This window comes from Cottoperca gobio, chromosome 13 (assembly GCF_900634415.1).
Source record: "Cottoperca gobio chromosome 13, fCotGob3.1, whole genome shotgun sequence".
NCBI classification, from domain to species: Eukaryota; Metazoa; Chordata; class Actinopteri; order Perciformes; family Bovichtidae; genus Cottoperca; species Cottoperca gobio.
The window spans coordinates 10,489,297-10,508,427 of NC_041367.1; the positions used below are offsets into that span (position 1 = coordinate 10,489,297).

General features: G+C 41.0%; 2 protein-coding genes across 6 annotated transcripts in view; both read right to left on the minus strand.

The window, feature by feature from the left end:
- Positions 1-12,037, minus strand: part of arhgef12a (Rho guanine nucleotide exchange factor (GEF) 12a) — a 36,014-nt gene extending 23,977 nt beyond the window's left edge. For all 4 annotated transcript variants that reach the window (XM_029446553.1, XM_029446554.1, XM_029446552.1 and 1 more), the window contains exons 1-2: positions 11,155-12,037; positions 10,649-10,778 (exon numbers count right to left, since the gene is read on the minus strand). In XM_029446553.1, the coding sequence (XP_029302413.1) occupies positions 10,649-10,680 (32 nt within the window). In that variant the 5' untranslated portion in view covers positions 10,681-10,778; positions 11,155-12,037. The remainder of the gene's footprint in view (positions 1-10,648; positions 10,779-11,154) is intronic.
- Positions 12,038-14,012: 1,975 nt separating this feature from the next.
- tlcd5a (TLC domain containing 5a) lies at positions 14,013-18,967 on the minus strand. Of its 2 annotated transcripts, none has more exons than XM_029447185.1 (3): positions 18,582-18,967; positions 17,013-17,216; positions 14,013-16,613 (listed from the first exon to the last, which is right to left on the minus strand). In XM_029447185.1, the coding sequence occupies exons 2-3, from the start codon at positions 17,206-17,208 to the stop codon at positions 16,090-16,092; spliced, it is 720 nt and encodes a 239-aa protein (XP_029303045.1). In that variant the 5' UTR covers positions 17,209-17,216; positions 18,582-18,967; the 3' UTR covers positions 14,013-16,089. The 2 variants fall into 2 exon arrangements, with proteins under 2 accessions (XP_029303045.1, XP_029303046.1); XM_029447186.1 differs by lacking the exon at positions 18,582-18,967 and adding an exon at positions 17,361-17,465.
- Positions 18,968-19,131: the final 164 nt, after the last annotated feature.

Below are 19,131 nucleotides of genomic sequence, written 5' to 3' on the forward strand. Positions count from 1 at the left end.
GACAACATTACTGCTACTGAAGGATGTACACATTTATAGTATGCCAGTTAGGTAATCATGCAACAGCAGGTTGCAGGTCGGGATGAAGAAATGAGTTTGAATACAAATGCAAGTACTTAAGGTGATGGGACTAGCTGTTGTGCGAGTTTAAAAGGATATCAAACATGATTGTGTGATTTTCGCACTTATAATAAATACACTGTGACAAGCAAAATGTTCTCAAAATGTAAATAGCATTTCTAAATGAGCGAAACAAAAATATCCTGCTGTACAGAATCAGGTGAAAACACACAAACCAAGTCATTTAGCAGACGCCCTTATACAGAGCGACTTACAGTAAACTTACTACAGGGACAGTCCTCCTGGAGCAACTCGGGGTTAAGTGCCTTGTTCAGGGGCACAATGGTGGCGGTATTGAACCCACAACCTTCCGGTGTTCTATTTGTTCTGTTTGTAAGCCTAACCACTAGACCACCACCACCTATAAAAAAAACAAGGATCACAAGACTTAATGACTACAGACCCGTCGTCCTGGCCTCGTTGGTTATGAACTCTTTTGAGCGCCTTTTCCTTTTCCTCTGTCCCATTTTCAAACCCTGCAGATTCAACAGGTCTGTAGACGATAAAGTCAACATGGCCCTAACATTTCATCCTACAGCACCATGACTCTCCAGGAACCTCTGCCAGGATCCTGTTTTGGACAGCAGCTCTGCCTTAAGTATTTTACCATGCCATACTTCTCCCGGCTCTGCTGCAGGACGAGCCCTCCCAGCTGCACGTGCCCGACACCACCTTTAAAGTGAAGCTGGGGAAGCATGTCTCTCACTGTCAGACCATCAGCATCGGTTCACCCTCAAGGCTGAACATCAGCTCCATCACCAAGAAAGTACAACAGAGGATGTACTGCCTGCGTCAGCTAAAGTAGTTCAACCTGCCATCACCATCTGGTACACGGCAGCTAGAGCCAAGGACAAGGGCAGACTGCAGCGCATCATTCACTGTGCTGAGGAGACTCAGATGCTTCAGTGTGTGCAACAGGTTTCTGCAGATCTATCAGTCTGTAATAGTCAGCGCTCTGTTCTTCATGGTGGTGTGCTGGGGTGGTAGCATCAAGGCTTGGAGGTCAGCAGTCTCAACAAGCTGTTACGGAGGGACAGCTAGGTGATCAGGTTGGAACTGGACAGTGTGTAGGCGGTGGCAGAGAGGAGCACGCGGAACAAATTCAAAGCCATTTCGGATGACCCTTCTCATCCTTTCTACAACGTTGCAGAGAGAAGGGTGAAGGACAAGATCAAAGCCTGGGAGTTGTTCCTCGTCCGAGTTGAGGCCAATAACAATTTTTGGTTTGGAGGTTACAGTGACTTTGAACTTTGAGCACAACATTCTAATCAGTGCATCCTTGAGTCCACGTGGACATTTGTGCCAAATTGTAAGAAATTCCTTTCAAGGCTTTCATGAGATATCTCGTCCGCGAGAATGGGACAGACGGAAAACCTGAAATCATAACTTTCGGGCACGGCCGACGCCTGTGCGCAAGCATCATAAAAAGGTAGACTAAAATGTAATTAAAATAAAAACGTTCTAAAAAAGGACATCTTTCCGCCTCAGTGGACGAGAAGTGCCGCTGTCACATTGATTTGAACTCCATAACAGCTCAATGGAATGTGGAAAAGAAAATTGAAAGAATTATGAAAAGACGACCCGCGAGCATCACGTCGAAACTACACAACACAGCAGTATTGATAGTAACACAGTCGAAAACACCTTTTAAAAAAGATGCAGAAACTTCATCGCAACATAGGTGGCAAAGCAAACATCAGAAGCAGAGAGTGCTACTGCAGGCCGGCTAATAAAAACTTCAGAATATTAAACTGTAGAATGTAAAAGTTGTCTGGCAATCAGCTGTGTGATGTGCACGTTTTTAGAATGGAACAGAACGCCAAAAAGAGGCCTAATCATTTGTACACAAATAATTAAAAAGATTTGGTTCAAGTGTTGCTACCAGATGTAATCCATATTTGAAGCACTGGTTATTGCATCTAGTTCACTCTACTGTGTGTGTCTATACAGAGTAGAGTCTATAGTGACCTCGTAATCACACACACACACACACACACACACACAGAATGACTTAAGTTATTTAACAATGAGTCTTCACTGATGAGTCATATGTGCCTCCAGAGCAAAATACTATCCAGTTGTAGTTGGAAGTGGGAAATTAAATAGTGTAGTTATGACTCTGGGAGGGGAGGTTTGTCCCAGTAGTCCTTTATCTTAATGGATACAGACTTCAGTCACTGCAAAGCTGACTGGTCAAATTAAAAGGGTCTCTCTTGAGTTTATACTGACACGCAGTCACAGCTCACACAACTTCACAGTATATCTCTAGTGAACTATCACAATGGCTGCACATTAGCAGTGCATTCTCTGTCCAGGAGGAAACAGTAGGGAATTGTTCAAATCCTAATGATACATTAAACACTCGACTACTCTGTTATAAACACAATAACCAGCTTATACGATAACTGAGAACATACCACATCTGAAACAATTAGTCGATTGACAGGATTTATCAGCAACTATTGGATATTTTCTTAGTAATATTTTTGGGTTTTGGACTGTTAAATTGGAAAATAAGCAGTTTGAATACAGCTTGGGCTTTGTGATGGCCATTTTTCACTATTTTCTGACACTTATTAGGCTAAATAATTAATTGAGAGAATGATCATTAATATCGCTCATCACATAATTTTTAAATAATTGTGCGAGTCAATAATAGATCAATAAACAGCCTATAGAAGTGTTGCTCTGCTGCAGCACTTGAAAACAAATATTTCTAAAATAATAACACTAACAAGTGCAGCTTTTCTACTTGTCTAGATTACAGTTTACACCTTTTTGACTAGAGATCATACATACTCTCAGACAACAACATGCTAAAACAGAGAGCATTTTCCCACTGAAACAACATTTAAGAATACATTTTCTCCAGCCCATTCAATTCTTCAGATCCAGCAATAAAAGCCTTCAAGTCTCAGCTAGGACCTCTTCCTGGACGAGGCCATTAAATGAGCAGTGAGTGAGAAAGAGAGAAAGAAGGCAGAGTCAGAACAGGGTGGGATGGGAGGGAGGGGCATCACTGGAGCGGGCCTGGGCTTGAATGCTTCATTGAGGTTTGGTGTTTTGATGGAAAACTGTGGCAGAGCTGGGCCAACTGCAGCAACAGTGGCAGCAAGAGAGGCCGAGACCAGACCAGACCATGAGAGAGAGAAAAGCAGTGAAGGAGGGAGGGACGAACAGCCCTGAGGGAGCAGGACTCTGACACACAGCCATTTCTGTGAACTTGTCTCGCAAACTGAAGAGGAAGGAAAATGGTGAACAATAAGGAACTAAACCAACTCATGCAACTTTCAGGGGAAGCACTTCAGGTTATTCTCAGTTCCTCAAGCATATATAGGCAGATATATATAGGAAAGTCAAAGTTGAATTATAAGTAGTTTATTGAATATTTAAAAAGAGCCAATACAACAAAAAGTAACTACAAAAGTTGGCAGGATACATCCAATGCATCAAAGTCATTAAACAAAGTAGGTAAACACTTGGTAAAGTAAGCTTTACCCTGACTTTCTTTCCTGTCAGCTGCTGTTGTAACTTGTACTGTATGGAGTTGCTGCAGTAATCTGGAGTCACACACCAGAAGCAGAGCAACACAGCTCACATCACAGGTGTTGTTGAAACTGGGAGTGGATTGGACAGTTTTGGGAGTTGCCTGCAGCCTGCAGAGATCAGACTGAGGTGTGTTTCATTCCAGGAGGTGAAATACGACATAACCTCGCCCCCCTGCAAAACATCCTCAGATGTTCGATTACACTGGGAAACGTGGCAGAAGTGTAGCAGTGTAAATCTGTGGTGACGGCACAGTGTCCTCAGCTGGGTTTTGTGCCGAGTCATGCTACTGACCTGCCACGTACCCTTTGGAACTGGCAATATCTCCTTTTCAGCCAGCCATTCATTCATTCATTCATGCCACCTCTTTAAAACTGGTCTGTGATTCTATCTCAATGGTGTAATGATACAGTCTTTTGAACAGCCTGATTTATGCATGCAGCCTGCCAAAGGGAGAGAACTCACACACTCACAGCTTGTTATCTAATCTATATACCTGAGTCACACAATGTGGGTGCACACACAAATACACAGCCAGCATTACGTCATTGCTTTCCACTCCCTACTACGGAGAAAGAAGTAGTCTACACCCACGCAGTGATACTCCTCCTTTTAACCACCTTCTGTATTACAGACTCGTTTTAATATCAAACACACTGATGCCACGTAAAACGTGTGGCCTTAGCAGTGTAATCATATACTACTGTCTATATTGGATTTAAAGAGAGCATTAAGTGAGTGTGTGAGACAGACAGAGAGAGAGAGAGAGAGAGAGAGAGAGAGAGAGAGAGAGAGAGAGAGAGAGAGAGAGAGAGAGAGAGGTGTGATGTGTGTTAGAGAGACGAGAGCAATAGCTCTGAAGCTCAAGCTACAGCCTCGGGGGAAAATAGTGCCCTTTCTGCCCCAATAAACCTCATCAGGATTCCTGACATGAGGGCCGGGATAGACATTTCTTCACGCTATGCTGTCTGCTGTCCTCCAGCACTGAGAAAGGAAAAGAGGTGGTTCAACATGCAACACTGTCCACACCGCTGCTGGTCATGAGACCTGTCACAAAAACACGACCGCTTTTCTAATCCACGAGTAACTTCTTTGAACTGACTATTTAACTTTAAATTTAGCACAACAGTATAGGGTATGTTGAAGTGTCTTCAAGCAACACCTGGAATGACAGACAGTGTGTGTGTGTGTGTGTGTGTGTGTGTGTGTGTGTGTGTGTGTGTGTGTGTGTGTGTGTGTGTGATCTTAAAAGGCTTATTAATAGCTGTTAGAAGCAGACCTATGATGACATTAAAGCTGATGCAACGTGTAGTAAACACACACTATTACTTCATTCTCTGCTAAAGCTATACAATGATCCATCTATAACATTGCACTCACTAAAGACATCTAGCTTAGTGACAGCAAGATGATAATATTATGAGTGATTCATCACTAAGGGAAAACATCAGGACATTCATGGGGCAACAAGAATATCCCAACCAAAGATTATTATGAGCAAATGTGTAAAGATTTATAGTACATCATCCGTTTTCTTCCTCATCTTCCCTTTTTCCTATCCTAGCTTTCTGCTATCAAAATTACTTGAAGCAATTCAAAACGCAGAGTCCTCAACTCTGCTGAAGGTTGGTGACAGAACCTGTGTTGTAGAGATAGAGGAGGGCTGTGTTAGTCTGTCTAGGCCCCTGAATCAGCAAAGACAGGCAACGTAAGATGAATCATAGACAGTGCTGCAGCAGGCTGCTGGTCTCTCTCTCTCTCTCTCTCTCTCTCTCTCTCTACAATACAGCCCCAACATTCAATTAGAGTACCCCCACTCTGAGAGCCAGGGAAGGGGACATAAACACTGCTGCGTTTTAATGTCAGCCATTAGCTCCTACAGACAAAGATTGCCTGGACATACTGTATGTGCGGACTTACAAAAGAAACACGTATGTATTGTATGAATCAATGAAGTGTGAGATAAGGTACTTAACAGCGAGAAATCGAAGATACACCCCCCGTTTCACATCTCTTGGGACACTGTGCAGTCTGCAGGATAGCGTGGCATCACAAGTGTCACAGTTAGCTTGAAGGCACTAGCCTAGTTCATGGCTACAAAACCCTTACATGGACATGTGAGGACATGGCACTTGGGCAAGACAGCTCTCTACCCGTGTCCCCTTTTTCTCTATTGTAGTGATCCTGTCTTTTGTGAAGTGAAAGTAATGTTTGGGCCCTGAAGCTCTATTGGCGAACAGGGCAGGATTGTAGAGGGTGTCCACAAGCATCAGCATCACAGGGCTGGGTGATAGACCCCAACTCCCCCAGCACTCCGAGCCCCAGCTAATGCCTAGACTTTACCCACACTCCAACATCACTACCCCCGGGGCATCGTCTATTTGTTTCCCTCTCTGCCATCTCTGTCTCCTTTGCTATCGCAGTGTCCATTTCTTTCCTTTTAACCAGGCTTGTCTTGACTAAGAAAACTAAAGAAACACAACAAAAAACACACACAAAGGCCCACGCCAAACCACAGAATGGACTAACCATTTCCACCTGTCCACTTTTATTTGTATGTACCTGGCGAACTTGTGAAGGCAAATTTGAAAACAGTAAATACCCCATTACCATAAATGAAAATGTGGCGATGATGGGAGAAAGGGATTGATTGAAGCCAAGAATTGAATAAGTGATGGATGCCATTGAGAGAGTGTGTGAAAACGAGTGAAATGGGAGCTGGCAAGAACGAACAGAGTATGGGGAGAGCTGGTGTGTGCCTGCCAAAGTGACATCCAGATGTGAGCAGAGTCTTCCTCAGGTCTTCATTTACATTCTATAAATAAACAAAACTAAGAAATTAGTCATTTATTTTGTTCCTACTTTCGGTAGTTAACCAGTCGCAATACAAACAAATAAGTAATATTGAAAATATTAAGCTTCCAACTGAGCTTAATGCAGCAATTTTGCTGCATAGAGAATATAAAGCCGCCCACTTGAACCAAAATGTGCCCATGTCGTTAATAGCCAAACCTATTTCTAGAGAACCGTGTTAAATGCATCACTGACGACCGTAATTGCAGCGGTAACATAACTCCAGGATGGCACAAGGTGAAATGACAACATAGTAAGATGATGGGCCACTTAATTAGTACTGGCCTTTTAAACCATAATTCACATTATGGGTCAGACATGAGACAGAGCGCAGGGTGACAGTGGAGGAGGACTGATGAAAAGGAGTCCACTGTTATGGATCAATTAGTTTTCCATTTTAAACTGGAGATTTATGGCAGAAGATGTGTGCGAGTGGTTGCAGTGATGGCAGATGTAGAAAACATGAAGATAATATCTGGAGCTACTGTACTTGTATATGCCTTATTAGTGTCCTCTTTCTGGAAAATCTGAAATATATCTAAGCCTCTGACACACCTATCCCACCAACAAGAACTATTCACATTCATTTTGAATGGGACAAACAACCAGACTCCATACGACATCTGAGATCGAGCCGTTGTACAAAATAGTGCTCCAGTTTGCCATCAAACTGCTTCTCCTTTTCCGCTGTGCGTAGGGAAGTCGTGCAGCCACTTAATAAGGTAGGATATATTGCAGAGCTGTTGTGTGTAATTGCATAAGACTATACAGGTGTTCCTGTTGTGTTGGTTTTTTCGTATACACTACTACTATACGAAACCATAGCAACATACCGTAAAAAAGATCTGCTTTAGATGCCATTTGTTTTACAGCTATTGAACTTGATTTGAACTTGTTTTGACCTCTATAATTCCCAAGTAGTGCTCCCTAAATGCAGGGTAGGAAGATGGGAGCTTGCACACCTGTTCACAAACCTGGATCATGTATAATGTATAATGTATTTGCTTTTAAAACCAAAAGCATGTGGTTGAGACACCACCTTTGTCACATTTTGATGCAAATTATATTCAAATTGCTGGAGATCACCTGGAAAATCAACTGGCAACGACCTGATGTTACTGAAGTGAGCAAGAGCTTGCTGTAAGCCAAAAATGCTGTGACAAAATCTTTCAAATGGAAAAGAAAGGCCTACAGGCTACAACAAGTAGTGGTAATTTATAGCTAGAAATGATTTACTGCCAGGGAGAAAGTGAATTGCTTCACAATCTTGAAAATCAGACTTTTTCTGTTGCAGCAGGATAGCTGAGGTTACAAAATATTAAGAAGTGTTTGGGTAACGAACCAGGGCTGCAACTAACGAGTACTTTCATTGTTGATTAATCTCCCTATTAGTTTTTCAATTAATTGAAGTTGAAGTAAAGTCATTTCAGAAGTTGGTTTTGACTTGAATTAGTCGTATTTTATTCCAACCTGCAAAAATGATATCTTATCTTTGCAGTTGCGGCACATATCCCAAGTGCATGCAGAGCTGGAGCCTCTGCACTTCTGATCACAGCTTTGAATGACTTCTGGACACTCATTTTAAAGCACAGTTCAGAGCAGCTGACACAGCTTCTCTAGTAGCAGTGCTGACTAGATGGAGTAGGAGCATACTGCATTATAAAAAGGGAGGGATGCCAAGCACAGGAGACGCATACAAGCAGACCGAGCTGTCACAACTACTCATGAAACGATGTATCAAATTCCACTGCAGTAAGGCATATATCAACTCTAGTGCCACGTCATTAGCACTAGGTGTCGACATAATGACTTTATTAGTCAATCAAAAAGAATATCAATTAATAACCATTTTGATTATGGCGGTGATTTGATTTATTTATCCAGTTCAACATTAGCTGTATGCGGAATTGCAAATGTGTCGTGTCATTTTTTATTGTCAATCGAATTCTCTTAGGTTTTTAAGATGTTGGCTTGACAAAATAAACAATCTGAAGATATCAGCTCGGGCTCTGTGAAGTTGCAGTGAGCATTTTGGCATCATAATTGGAAGTTTAAAGACTAAACGAGCGATCGACGTCCAATCATTCACATGATCAACAGTTGCGTGATAATCAATGATAATGAAATCAGTAACAAACTGGTTGGGTGCGACCCTATTAATGAACTAGACACAGACATAACACTTTCCCTCCAACGGGATAACAATGAAGACATACTCCAACCAGCCTCCCTGAATGCACCTGACCTACACTGGTTGACCTGGAGAGGAGCATACAGCGGACAGACGGTTTGCTCCCACTAAAAGCTATTGTTTACTATTAGTGATGTCACTAGCCCCACTTCCCGGGAGGGCCTCAGGGGGGTGGAGGGGGGGGGAGTGGCAAAAACGTGGAGATCAGCAGAACTCGATGACAAAGAGCCAACGGCACACTAAACTGACCCATCGGCTGACGGCCCAACCCCAATAGATGTTGGATGCGTACTCCCACCGTAGCCAACAGAGCGAAAACAAAATGCACAACACAGAGTGGAGAGAAAGCAAGGCGAGGGGAATACAGACGGACTTAAGGAGAGAGGGAAAGACAGACAACACCATAAATCAATAGTCATTATCTGTGGAAAGCACCCTTGAAAAACTGCTGCAGTCTAAGTAAGATGTTTTTGTGCAACAGATGTACAGAGCTAGTTGCTTGCAGTCTACAGACTGCTGTCACACTGATAACATAACGGCCTGCATCATGCTCTACTGGAGTAACAAGTGTGGCTTTTAGGACAGAGACTTTGTGAAACTAAAACAAATAGATGAAGAAACTCACTCTAAAAGATATCAACCCACGTACGCTTGACTAAAGGATGAAGCTGAATAGACAGCAAATGTGTGTAGCACAGCCTCAAGCCTTCACATGCAGCAGGCCAGCAGCAAATCTAAATATACTACACTGTCTAATAGCATCCTAAGAGTTTGTGCTTGACGGCATCGGGAGTATCTCTGGGATTTATTTGCCAATCAACCACAGTTTACATTTCAATGCAGGTTTGCTAAAGGGATTGGAAAGCACTGATTTGTTCATAAAGGCAACCAGAGACATGCTGACATCTTCATTGGGTTTAGTAAGTAGCGCCATGTAGAGTATTGTGGTAATACAATTTCGAAAAAACACAGTAAACATCACCACAATAGCAGTTGGTGCCAGCCACTGTCGCCATCCTTGAAGTGGGGGAGGGGGGTCATGTAAAATGGGGTTGGGCTTTTAGCCTCAAGCTCATGTCCTAGCCAGGAGGATATCTCAGATCCCAACCTGTGCAATAAAGCTTCCTTCTGCTCTGAATCTACCGACCACATTCCACTGTTTTGGCCTGCTCTCCTTGCAGGTATGTGGGATTCAGGTGGAAAGGCTTGACGTAATGCAACAGCTTCACTTCTCTGTTACACTGCCAGAGTACATCAAATTGAGAATAGAAACCTCTTTGTTCTTTCAGGTACAAAAACAACATAGCAGAATTAATTATTTCCTAATGATGCGATAACAGAATATTGACAAATTATATCACAATGAATTATGATGATACGGACTGACCTTTCCATACTTTTTAGCGCGATCTTTGGGCCATTGCACATTAGCAACAGTGTCCAATCTCTGAGTGCACGTTGATAAGGTGATTAGTTGACGAACCTAAGGTTTTGTCTAAATCCAGAGACAGTTTTAATAGGTGTAGGAGAGGGTAAGCTTTAAAGTCTTAGAGGTAATAGGGATGTTGAAAGGTGTACAGGATCACAGGCGATTGTTCCCTGGCACACAAACCGTGGCAGGCCTTCTCAATCCTTGGACAAGTACTATTTTACTGTCTGCAGAAAACCCCATTGCCCATGCTGAGACCAGCAGAGTTTCCATCAAGATCTAATGTCCTTCCTTAGTAATTACATTGTATAAGATAGTTATTACTGAGCATAGCACCACAAAGAAGTGCTTTACTTGGAACCATGAAAAACATATATTTTCATCAGACTGTATCATCAATCCAAATCAAGTAACTGTAACAAAATGTCATGTGTTATTACTGTAAAAATGTGTGCATGCGGAGTGCAGACTGTGCATTATTAGAACATAAAGGTCGTTGTATACTGTACCTGTCAGTGAAGCTGGACTGTGTGTCACTCATTGGGCTTCCGGTTCTAGATTTGCAGCAAATTATATCCGATTAACATTTTCCAGAGTGTGATGAGGTGATTTCCTGGAGCGTCCTTCTCTGGCATTCGTCTGAAGTGGGCAAGGATTTTGAGAATGGTGTTGAAAAAAAAAATGACTTGCAATGCACGTCCAAACACAAGAGAAAACCAAAATACTACCTATTAGATATCTGTTAGCCAGTACACCTTGCCAAAATTGAATAGCAAGAAATCTACAGTGCAGACCTTAAAAATTAATCGGGGCCTCTGTCGTATTAGCTGTGCAGTCAGATGATATCCTACCCCGGCTATTAACAATATTTTGGCAACAAGAATGGATATACTGCGTCAGCTGGCACAAGTTGTCGTGCATGTATGAACTCCTTGTATGAATCCTTTGCATTCACATCCCAGTTTTTCGCCGATATGAAATGTGTAAACAATATGTATTCCAATAAAACAGACACCTTGGCCCTGCGATGTAGTCCGTCTGCCACCACCCCAGCTCGGCTGAAGCTCGGTTCCTAAATGATCTTTGAAGATGCTGGAAATTCCTCCAGTCCCATTTGGTATTCCCTGCTCCAAGAAATGCCTGTCTGTGGCTGTGGGGAAGACTCTCCCGTGACCATGAGAGTCGCTCAATACCGAGTTTAAACGACCCGTGTTACAAATTAGCAACAACTGCAGCTAATGTTATACCGGTGTAAGACGTTAGATTCAGGAACACAATTGGTTTAGATGGTCGATTTAAAAAGAAGCAGAATGGCTTTTTTTTTTTTTAGACAATCCTTTCTCACGGTAAGCTGGCTGGCGTTGAATCTCACCAGCTACCAGCTAACAAAACAGATGAGCTCTTTCAGCAAAAAAAAAAACTTTGCTTCGTACGCTCTTGTTTCGAGTGCAAACTAAGCAAACTCCCGTTCACAACAATGAGCCGGCCAACGACCGAAAAAAATATAAACAGCACGGCATGAATATTGACTGGCTTGCGATATGTCTCCGTATTTTGTCCTTCAAAAAGTCTCCTTGAGGAAAGAAAATCCAGTGGAGTCGGTTAGCACAGCGCAACGGTCCTTGACTCCATGTTTCCAGAATTCAGTCGTTTCTCGGCAGAATTCCCGTGGATGGAAGCAGGCTAGCTATGTGGCCAGCTAACGGGACAGAAAGTACCACCAGTCCTCTGTAAACAACGACAAAAACCCAACGAGGCGGATACAACTTTTAGCGAACATCAAACGCTGTTTTTCCCAACGCAAGACGTTATTTGTACAAGATTCAAACTTGCGGAAAGGTACCAAAAATTCCACTTTCTGCCGCTAGCAACGCCCTAGCCAGCTAGCTGTTGGAGTCCAGTAGCGCTTCCACTAACCACTTCCGCCGGGAGATGGGAAAACTCATTTTGTTTCAGCATAATGTTTGAGAAGACTACTTCAAAATAACACGAAAATAATAACAACAATAACTATGATACCACTCTACTGTAAACGTTACTACTAGTAGTAGTAGTAGTAGTAGTAATTAAAGTAGTATAGTACGCATTTATAACCTATAGTACTTTTATAGTATATAAGTATATAATAATTTATGAAAATAATGTTATAGCATGCATTGGACTTGCACCAATTAGTCGATTAATCACTCGATGAACAAAAACAATTGGCAAAACTTTCAGTATTTGTTGATTATTTTATAGACCAAAAGATTAATCGTTGATGAAAATGTTTATTTTTTAGTTTCAGCTCAAGTTATAGCCTACATTAGACTAGTAAATGAGATGAATATTGAATACCGACAGTATCTTTCCGAGAGAGAGATGGAGATAGAGGGAGAAATAAATATATATTATGTTTATTTTTGATTAATTGAGTGAAACAAAATTAAATCAGCAACAATTTAGGACATTGTATAAGTCAATTATCAAGCAGAAAGGCAAAACATTCTTTGCCTCAAGTTTCTCAAATGAGATGATTTTTTGTTTTCTTTTTCTCATATCGTTCTACTTTATATCTTTGGATTTTAGACTGCCAGTCATTTTTCACTATTGTCTGGTGTTTTATAGACTAAACAATTGAGTCGATTGTATAGTCAATAGATTAATTGAAAACAAAAACAATCATTAGTTACAGTCCTGGTTGTTTTTGTGTGATGTTTTGCTTTTCCACGGCGAGCAAACCAGTTACTCAAGCCCTTTCCTTTAGGTGGTTGATTAACTTGATGATTATGTGTGTTGTTGTATGATTATTTCATGGTTTTCATGACTCTCTGCCTGTCTGTGGTTGGTCTGGGAGTGGGAGAACAGTCATTATGTCTATTATTTACAGCTTACAGTCCAGTCCATTGTCCATCTTCAACAAGAAGGCACACCTATTCTGATGAAACTTTATTTACTCATCCACAGAGAAAGCTTGAAAGACGAACAGAGGAACAGAGTGAAAACACACACAGTAGCCGAATGAGTGTGTCTTAAAGATTGTTATAAACAGAAAATGAAAATATACTTATATAAGATACATCTCTTTGTGTTTATTTAGTTTGAAATTAACCCGCAAAATACTGCAGAAGAATTCAAGTCCAAGATCCACACTGAGTGCAATCAATATTCATTGATTTCATTAGCAGTCATATGTGTTTTTTTAATGTACATGTGCGTTTTTGTAATTTTACCAAACTGAGAAAAGCAAATCAATAACCTAACCAATGTTATAATGAAGGATATAGTTAGTGATGGGTGTTCAAAAGCCAAGTATTTGCACTATCACAATTAATCTGTTCATATCCTATTTACCATGAAATAAATAGCCAGTGCTCGTGTGTGATACATGTGCAATAATTCTTCTCTACCTACTCTAGGTCTATTTTGTGTTGTTGGTTTGGATCCCGTCACCCGTTTAATATTCTAAATGTATGAGATAGTACACTGCATATGATTATCTTCTCTGTGTTGTGCAATGCAGTACAATTTCATTATTAATGTTGCTGTCAGCTGACACTATACATCACTGTACTACAATATATGCAATACACTGTGTATTACATACAGTATCAAACACAAGATTCAACATCGTGTGCTCCAACGCACATTCGACATATTTAATATGCACATATTTAAAACTGTTGAATTAAAGCTAAAAAAGTTAACTGCCCAATTTTGATTAAATAAAAGTAGAATGTAACACTGTTCGCCCCAAATGACTATTTCCTCATGTTTCCACACTAATCATTCATTTATAGTTGATATGACACCATCATGTGGACAGTTTAGGTAACTTCAGTCCAATAAAATATCAGACTATCTGTGGCATTAATGAAACAAATGCAGCTGAAATGTTGTTTAAAATTTATTTGAAAGCATCCAAACAATCCATCACATTTTTATTTGACTTCACAAAAGGGATTACAAAGGCAAATCATGAAACCCCAAATTAAAAATGGTTCTTCATTACTCCTATACGCATGTTGGGAGGGTTTACAGTACAGCAGAAAAGAAAAACAAAACAAACAAAATTAGGAAAGTACATTCAGATAACTAAGGCACACACCAGTTAGAGTTTTACTTTCTCGGATATATCGGTGATGCTCACATGATTCAGCCGGAGAAACAGACCTTTTATGAGCTCAACACATCAAATATAAATATAATATAAATAGGAAAACAAAAGGAATGGCAGGCGTTTTAGCACATTACTGTAGATATCCATGTGCACTGAAATAACAAACAAAATATGGTCAAATAATAAGAACACTGATCTGAGCACAAAGATAAAAACCTGGTAGTTTGATAACTTTCTTGGCATGGAACAAATTCAGTCACGGAGCAGGCAAAACTGTAATATAGTCTACACATAACAATACACCTGCCTTCATCCCATAATGCACTTGTGTGTTCTCTCTGCACAATATTGAGATGAATATTTTTCTGATAATTAATATCACATTATAGCAAATGTAGGCAAGAAAAATCACAGGCATTAAGCTCTTCAAAAACATTTACTAATATTTGTGTACGTTTGGAATGAATGGAAAACTGTAATCCAGTATGATTATATCATCTCAACATGACAGTCAATAAATTAGAACTATTGCCCAGCCCTAGTTGTGTGTGTGTGTGTGTGTGTGTGTGTGTGTGTGTGTGTGTGTGTGTGTGTGTGTGTGTGTGTGTGTGTGTGTGTCACTGCCTCGTTTTAAGACCAACTATAAAAATCTTAACATTTTAGAGGCGGGACACAAAAGATGCATGCATGACTGCACAGGTTTTCATCCAGTCTCAAGTCAGACAAACCTGCTAGTCCCGACAGTGGCATGTGTTCGAGGCAAGATTAAGACAAGCAGAGAGTAGAGCGTAAGCATCTCAAAAAGATGCTGGATCCACAACAACAAAAAAGGAACTGAAGAAGAAGTCAGATAAGAGAACAGCACAATGTACTAACAGCTCGCAATAAATTGTATTGAATTGTCTTGTCTGACAAGATCTCTGTGAGACTGAAACGTGACTCCACTAAATGTAATTAACTGGGAGCTATCAGAACAGAGTACGGATCATTGGAATCAGTCTCCTCAATTACACTAAAGCTATAAAGTGCATATTCTGACACCATTTCACTAAACATTTTAAAGATATTTATAGGTAACATAAATATCTAAATGGACAGCAACAACAATAGTGTTATCAGTGTAGAACTATGTAATTGAGAGGAGTCTCAGGGAAGTTAAATAAATGAAATGTTTTTGTTGGGTTGGATCTGGAATAGGATTTCAGACAGCAGGCAAAAGCGTAAAAGGAATTGCTAAAAAACTGGATTAAACAAAGTAATCGAATTCATTACACATATTTCTCTGGAGTTTAATCCAACTTTCTGATATGACTTCATCTCCCTGAGTACATCTTTTAACATCTGCTCAAAGTTTCCCAAGAAAGACCTTTTTGAAATGTTTTTTAAAAATGTTTCACAAGGTGGACAGGCAATACTGTAAACTGTATCTTTCCTAACATTGAGCTTATATTTGGAACTGTTGTTGGAACAGTCATGTGTGGTGACACATGACTAGGCCACAGTTCACTGCAACTAAAAGCAACATCTGTTCATATGATTATAGAAAGTGCTTTGGTTTTCAGTGACATATAAACTACATCTGTGTTGTTTGTTAACTGCACATTTTACACGATAATCAAAAATGTGAAATAGCTGCGTAACAAAAGGAGTCGTTTCATAAAATGTGCAGGTGTTAGACCTTACAGACAGACGTCACAGGATATTTCCCCACACAGAAAACTATGACTTTGAAATATCCCCCGTTTTAATCTCTGTTTAACACACGCAAAGTTTGTTTCCTTTGCACTTTCCCTCGTGCGTCCACAGTGAAAAATACAGATACAGATTTCCTTTAGAGAAGCAGAAACCAAATCAGTCGTTCTTCCCTTCATGACCGTTAGCTGCCACCGTCTCTCTCTTCTGTTTATGCCATCTCTTGCTCTTCCGAATGGCAAATCGAACAATGTCCACCATGAATGCCCAGGATAGAGCGTACATCGCCACTCCCCCACACTTGATAAAGAATCTGGGTCTTGGGGAGATCAGCTCACAGTACAGCATTGTGCCTCCCACGAAGACTCGCATCACCACAAACAGCAGCACGAACAGGACGTCCACTACGTCCCCCAGCAGCGTCCCGTAATGTCCCGTCTGTTTAAGGAACCAGCGTGCCTGCAGGAGGGGGTTGGTGATTTCACTGCCAAAGAGTACCGCGCAGGACTCGATGCCAGACTCCCCCAACCATAGGGTCAACAGGATTCCCAGGATGCTCATGGTGTGGTGGGCCAACATAACGGGTCCCTCTGTGCGGAAGTACACACACCAGGCCATGTCAAAGATAAAGTAGCCGAGGCTCACCACCATGGCACTTATCTGCAGAGGAGTGTTCTTAGTACCTGGCGTCAGAAACAGACAGTTTTTCGTTAGCATATCTTTTAAATACAATACAACGATCAAGCGATGACAGAGATAACACACGTTATTACTGTGACGGGAGCACATCATTATCAATATCAATACGTAGAAACTAATTTAGGATTAAGAACATTGTGCAATACGGAATAAAGACACAACAGGTACAAAGTATTTGGTCACTGCTGAATGGTTTATGCCCACTTTGAAAATCGTTCCAGTTTGAATCACATTAATATCTGTTGCAAGTTACACACAAGCTGGAGCTGAAACAAGTCGATGAGGACAAAAAAAGTCTCTCTGTTAATCATCATTTTGTCATTTAAACTATTTCTCAAGCAAAAGCGTTAATCATTTGAATCCACAGAGGGTAAGTGTTGTACCTGGATAAGTGAAGGGCCAGGGTCCATCCACATAGCCTATGTATGCTGTGATGCAGACTGCCAGGATGCCGTGAAACAAAGTGACGAGGCGACAGTTCCACTCGTAGCTCCTGGACCCGTTAACGCTACACAAGATAAAGTAGAGCGAGACCCAACAAGACACGCACAGGAGCGCACCGACCACGACCACTGACATCTTCTCTTCTGCGGACAAAACAAAACAAGAAAAAACATTAAATCAACTTAGTTTCTCTCAAAAATCAGCTTTCATCAAGCCGACTTTAAAATCACATTACACAGAAAGAGAAAAATGCAAAAAGGCACATCTTGTGCTGTAATATCGCTTACAGTAGAAAGAGACAGCATTACCGTCCAGAGACTTGGACTGTGCAGTCCTTTGTAAGTGACCAACAATTAGCCTTTGCTTGAACTATAATAGCACTACAGTTGGCAGGCCGAGGGTCTGGTGGGGTGAGGGGGACGTCTCTTCTTCTGCAGTGACGTTTGTGCAAGGAGGTGATACCATGCAGATGGTAAGGCCCACCCTAACTGGGTTGGAACAAGACGTACACCCGAGTCTCAAAGACTTCAAGGGATTTTCAAAACTAGACGAGAGGTTACTGGGTGCTGGGCTTCAGACAGGTATCAAGAGAGAAAGGCTCTTTCAGCTGTTATTATATGACATGTGTAATAATAATATTCAAATGTATTGTTGGTGTCTTGCTTGTATTGTCAGGATGGCATGGGGGAGGTGAAGTTGTGATGTCATATGTAGTGGGACGACTATTTGTTGACAGTTTTCTTTACAGAGCATATTTATTCATATTGCTTGTTTTGACGAACCAACAGTCCAAAACCCAAAGATATTCAGTATCATAGAATAAGAAATCATTAAAGTCCTCACATTGGAGACAGCAAACTGTGTTTGAGGCTCTATGGATGAGAGAATGTATGGAGGTTAAGTTTAGTTGTATTCTGTCATAAACAATCTACAGGTAACACACTTGTCCCAACACTACACACACACACACACACACACACACACACACACACACACACAACAAAAAGAAGAAGCCCAAAACAAAAGACACAAATCCAACATGGGATCTGGACAAAAATTAAAAGAAATAAAACAAACTTTAACACTAACAACGAGGGGTTATATATACAATTTAAACACGATAAGACCAGGATGATAGACAGTCATTGTCTCACATTTCCTTAACGGTTTTTCTTTACATAATCAAAAGATATCTTGTGTAATTCATTGTAACGTTGAATCTGCGTTATATTCAAACCTCTGTGTTCTGTGATCTGCGCGAGGACACTCGATATATTAACCTTTCCAGATTACACAAAGGTATAAGATACACAGGTGAGATAGTAACACTGTTAAATGCTTGTTGAATGAGATAAGTGAAAGGCCATGAGGATCAGAGTTTATCCCTACAAGATGATGCTCTCCCCCCGGCTAACTCCCCAGTGCGATAGCAAGCTAGCGTTAAGAGGCTAACAAAGCGTTTTCTATGGGATTGTAACGCGTTCACCCACGCAGTAAAATATCATTACCTTGATGGTGAACATGTGGCTGTCTCTTCGTTTACATCCTGCGTGTTGCGTCCTGTGAAGATATGTTTCTGAAGGAGACTGTCAAAGGTTTGTTAGCAGACACAGTGCATGCTATTTGTTGTCTTTCACGTGAGCTCCGCTGGTGGAACCAACAGCCTCCTTAAGCATCCCTTCAATCCCTTTCACCTTATTTAGTCGCTGTGCATGCAAATGTAGCAACTCGTAGTATTAACGAGAAGTGTGCCCTAGTAGTATTATCCCCTACTATATCGTAGTTTAAAGATTATGGCAGGCGTGTTTAATATTTAGCATTAAAAGCATGTTTCCATCTTTCTTGATATCTTCCCAAAGCGATGGGAAGTGGCCTCATCTTTTTTGAACAGTGGCGACACCTTGTGGTCAATAGCATGAATTACACACAAAGGGGGACAAAATGGAAGATCTACGTTATTTATGAACTCTCATTAGACCCACTTTAATTATTAATATTAATATTCTTACATATGTAATAGGGGGCTGCACATGAGTTGCAGCTTACATCTTATCTGCA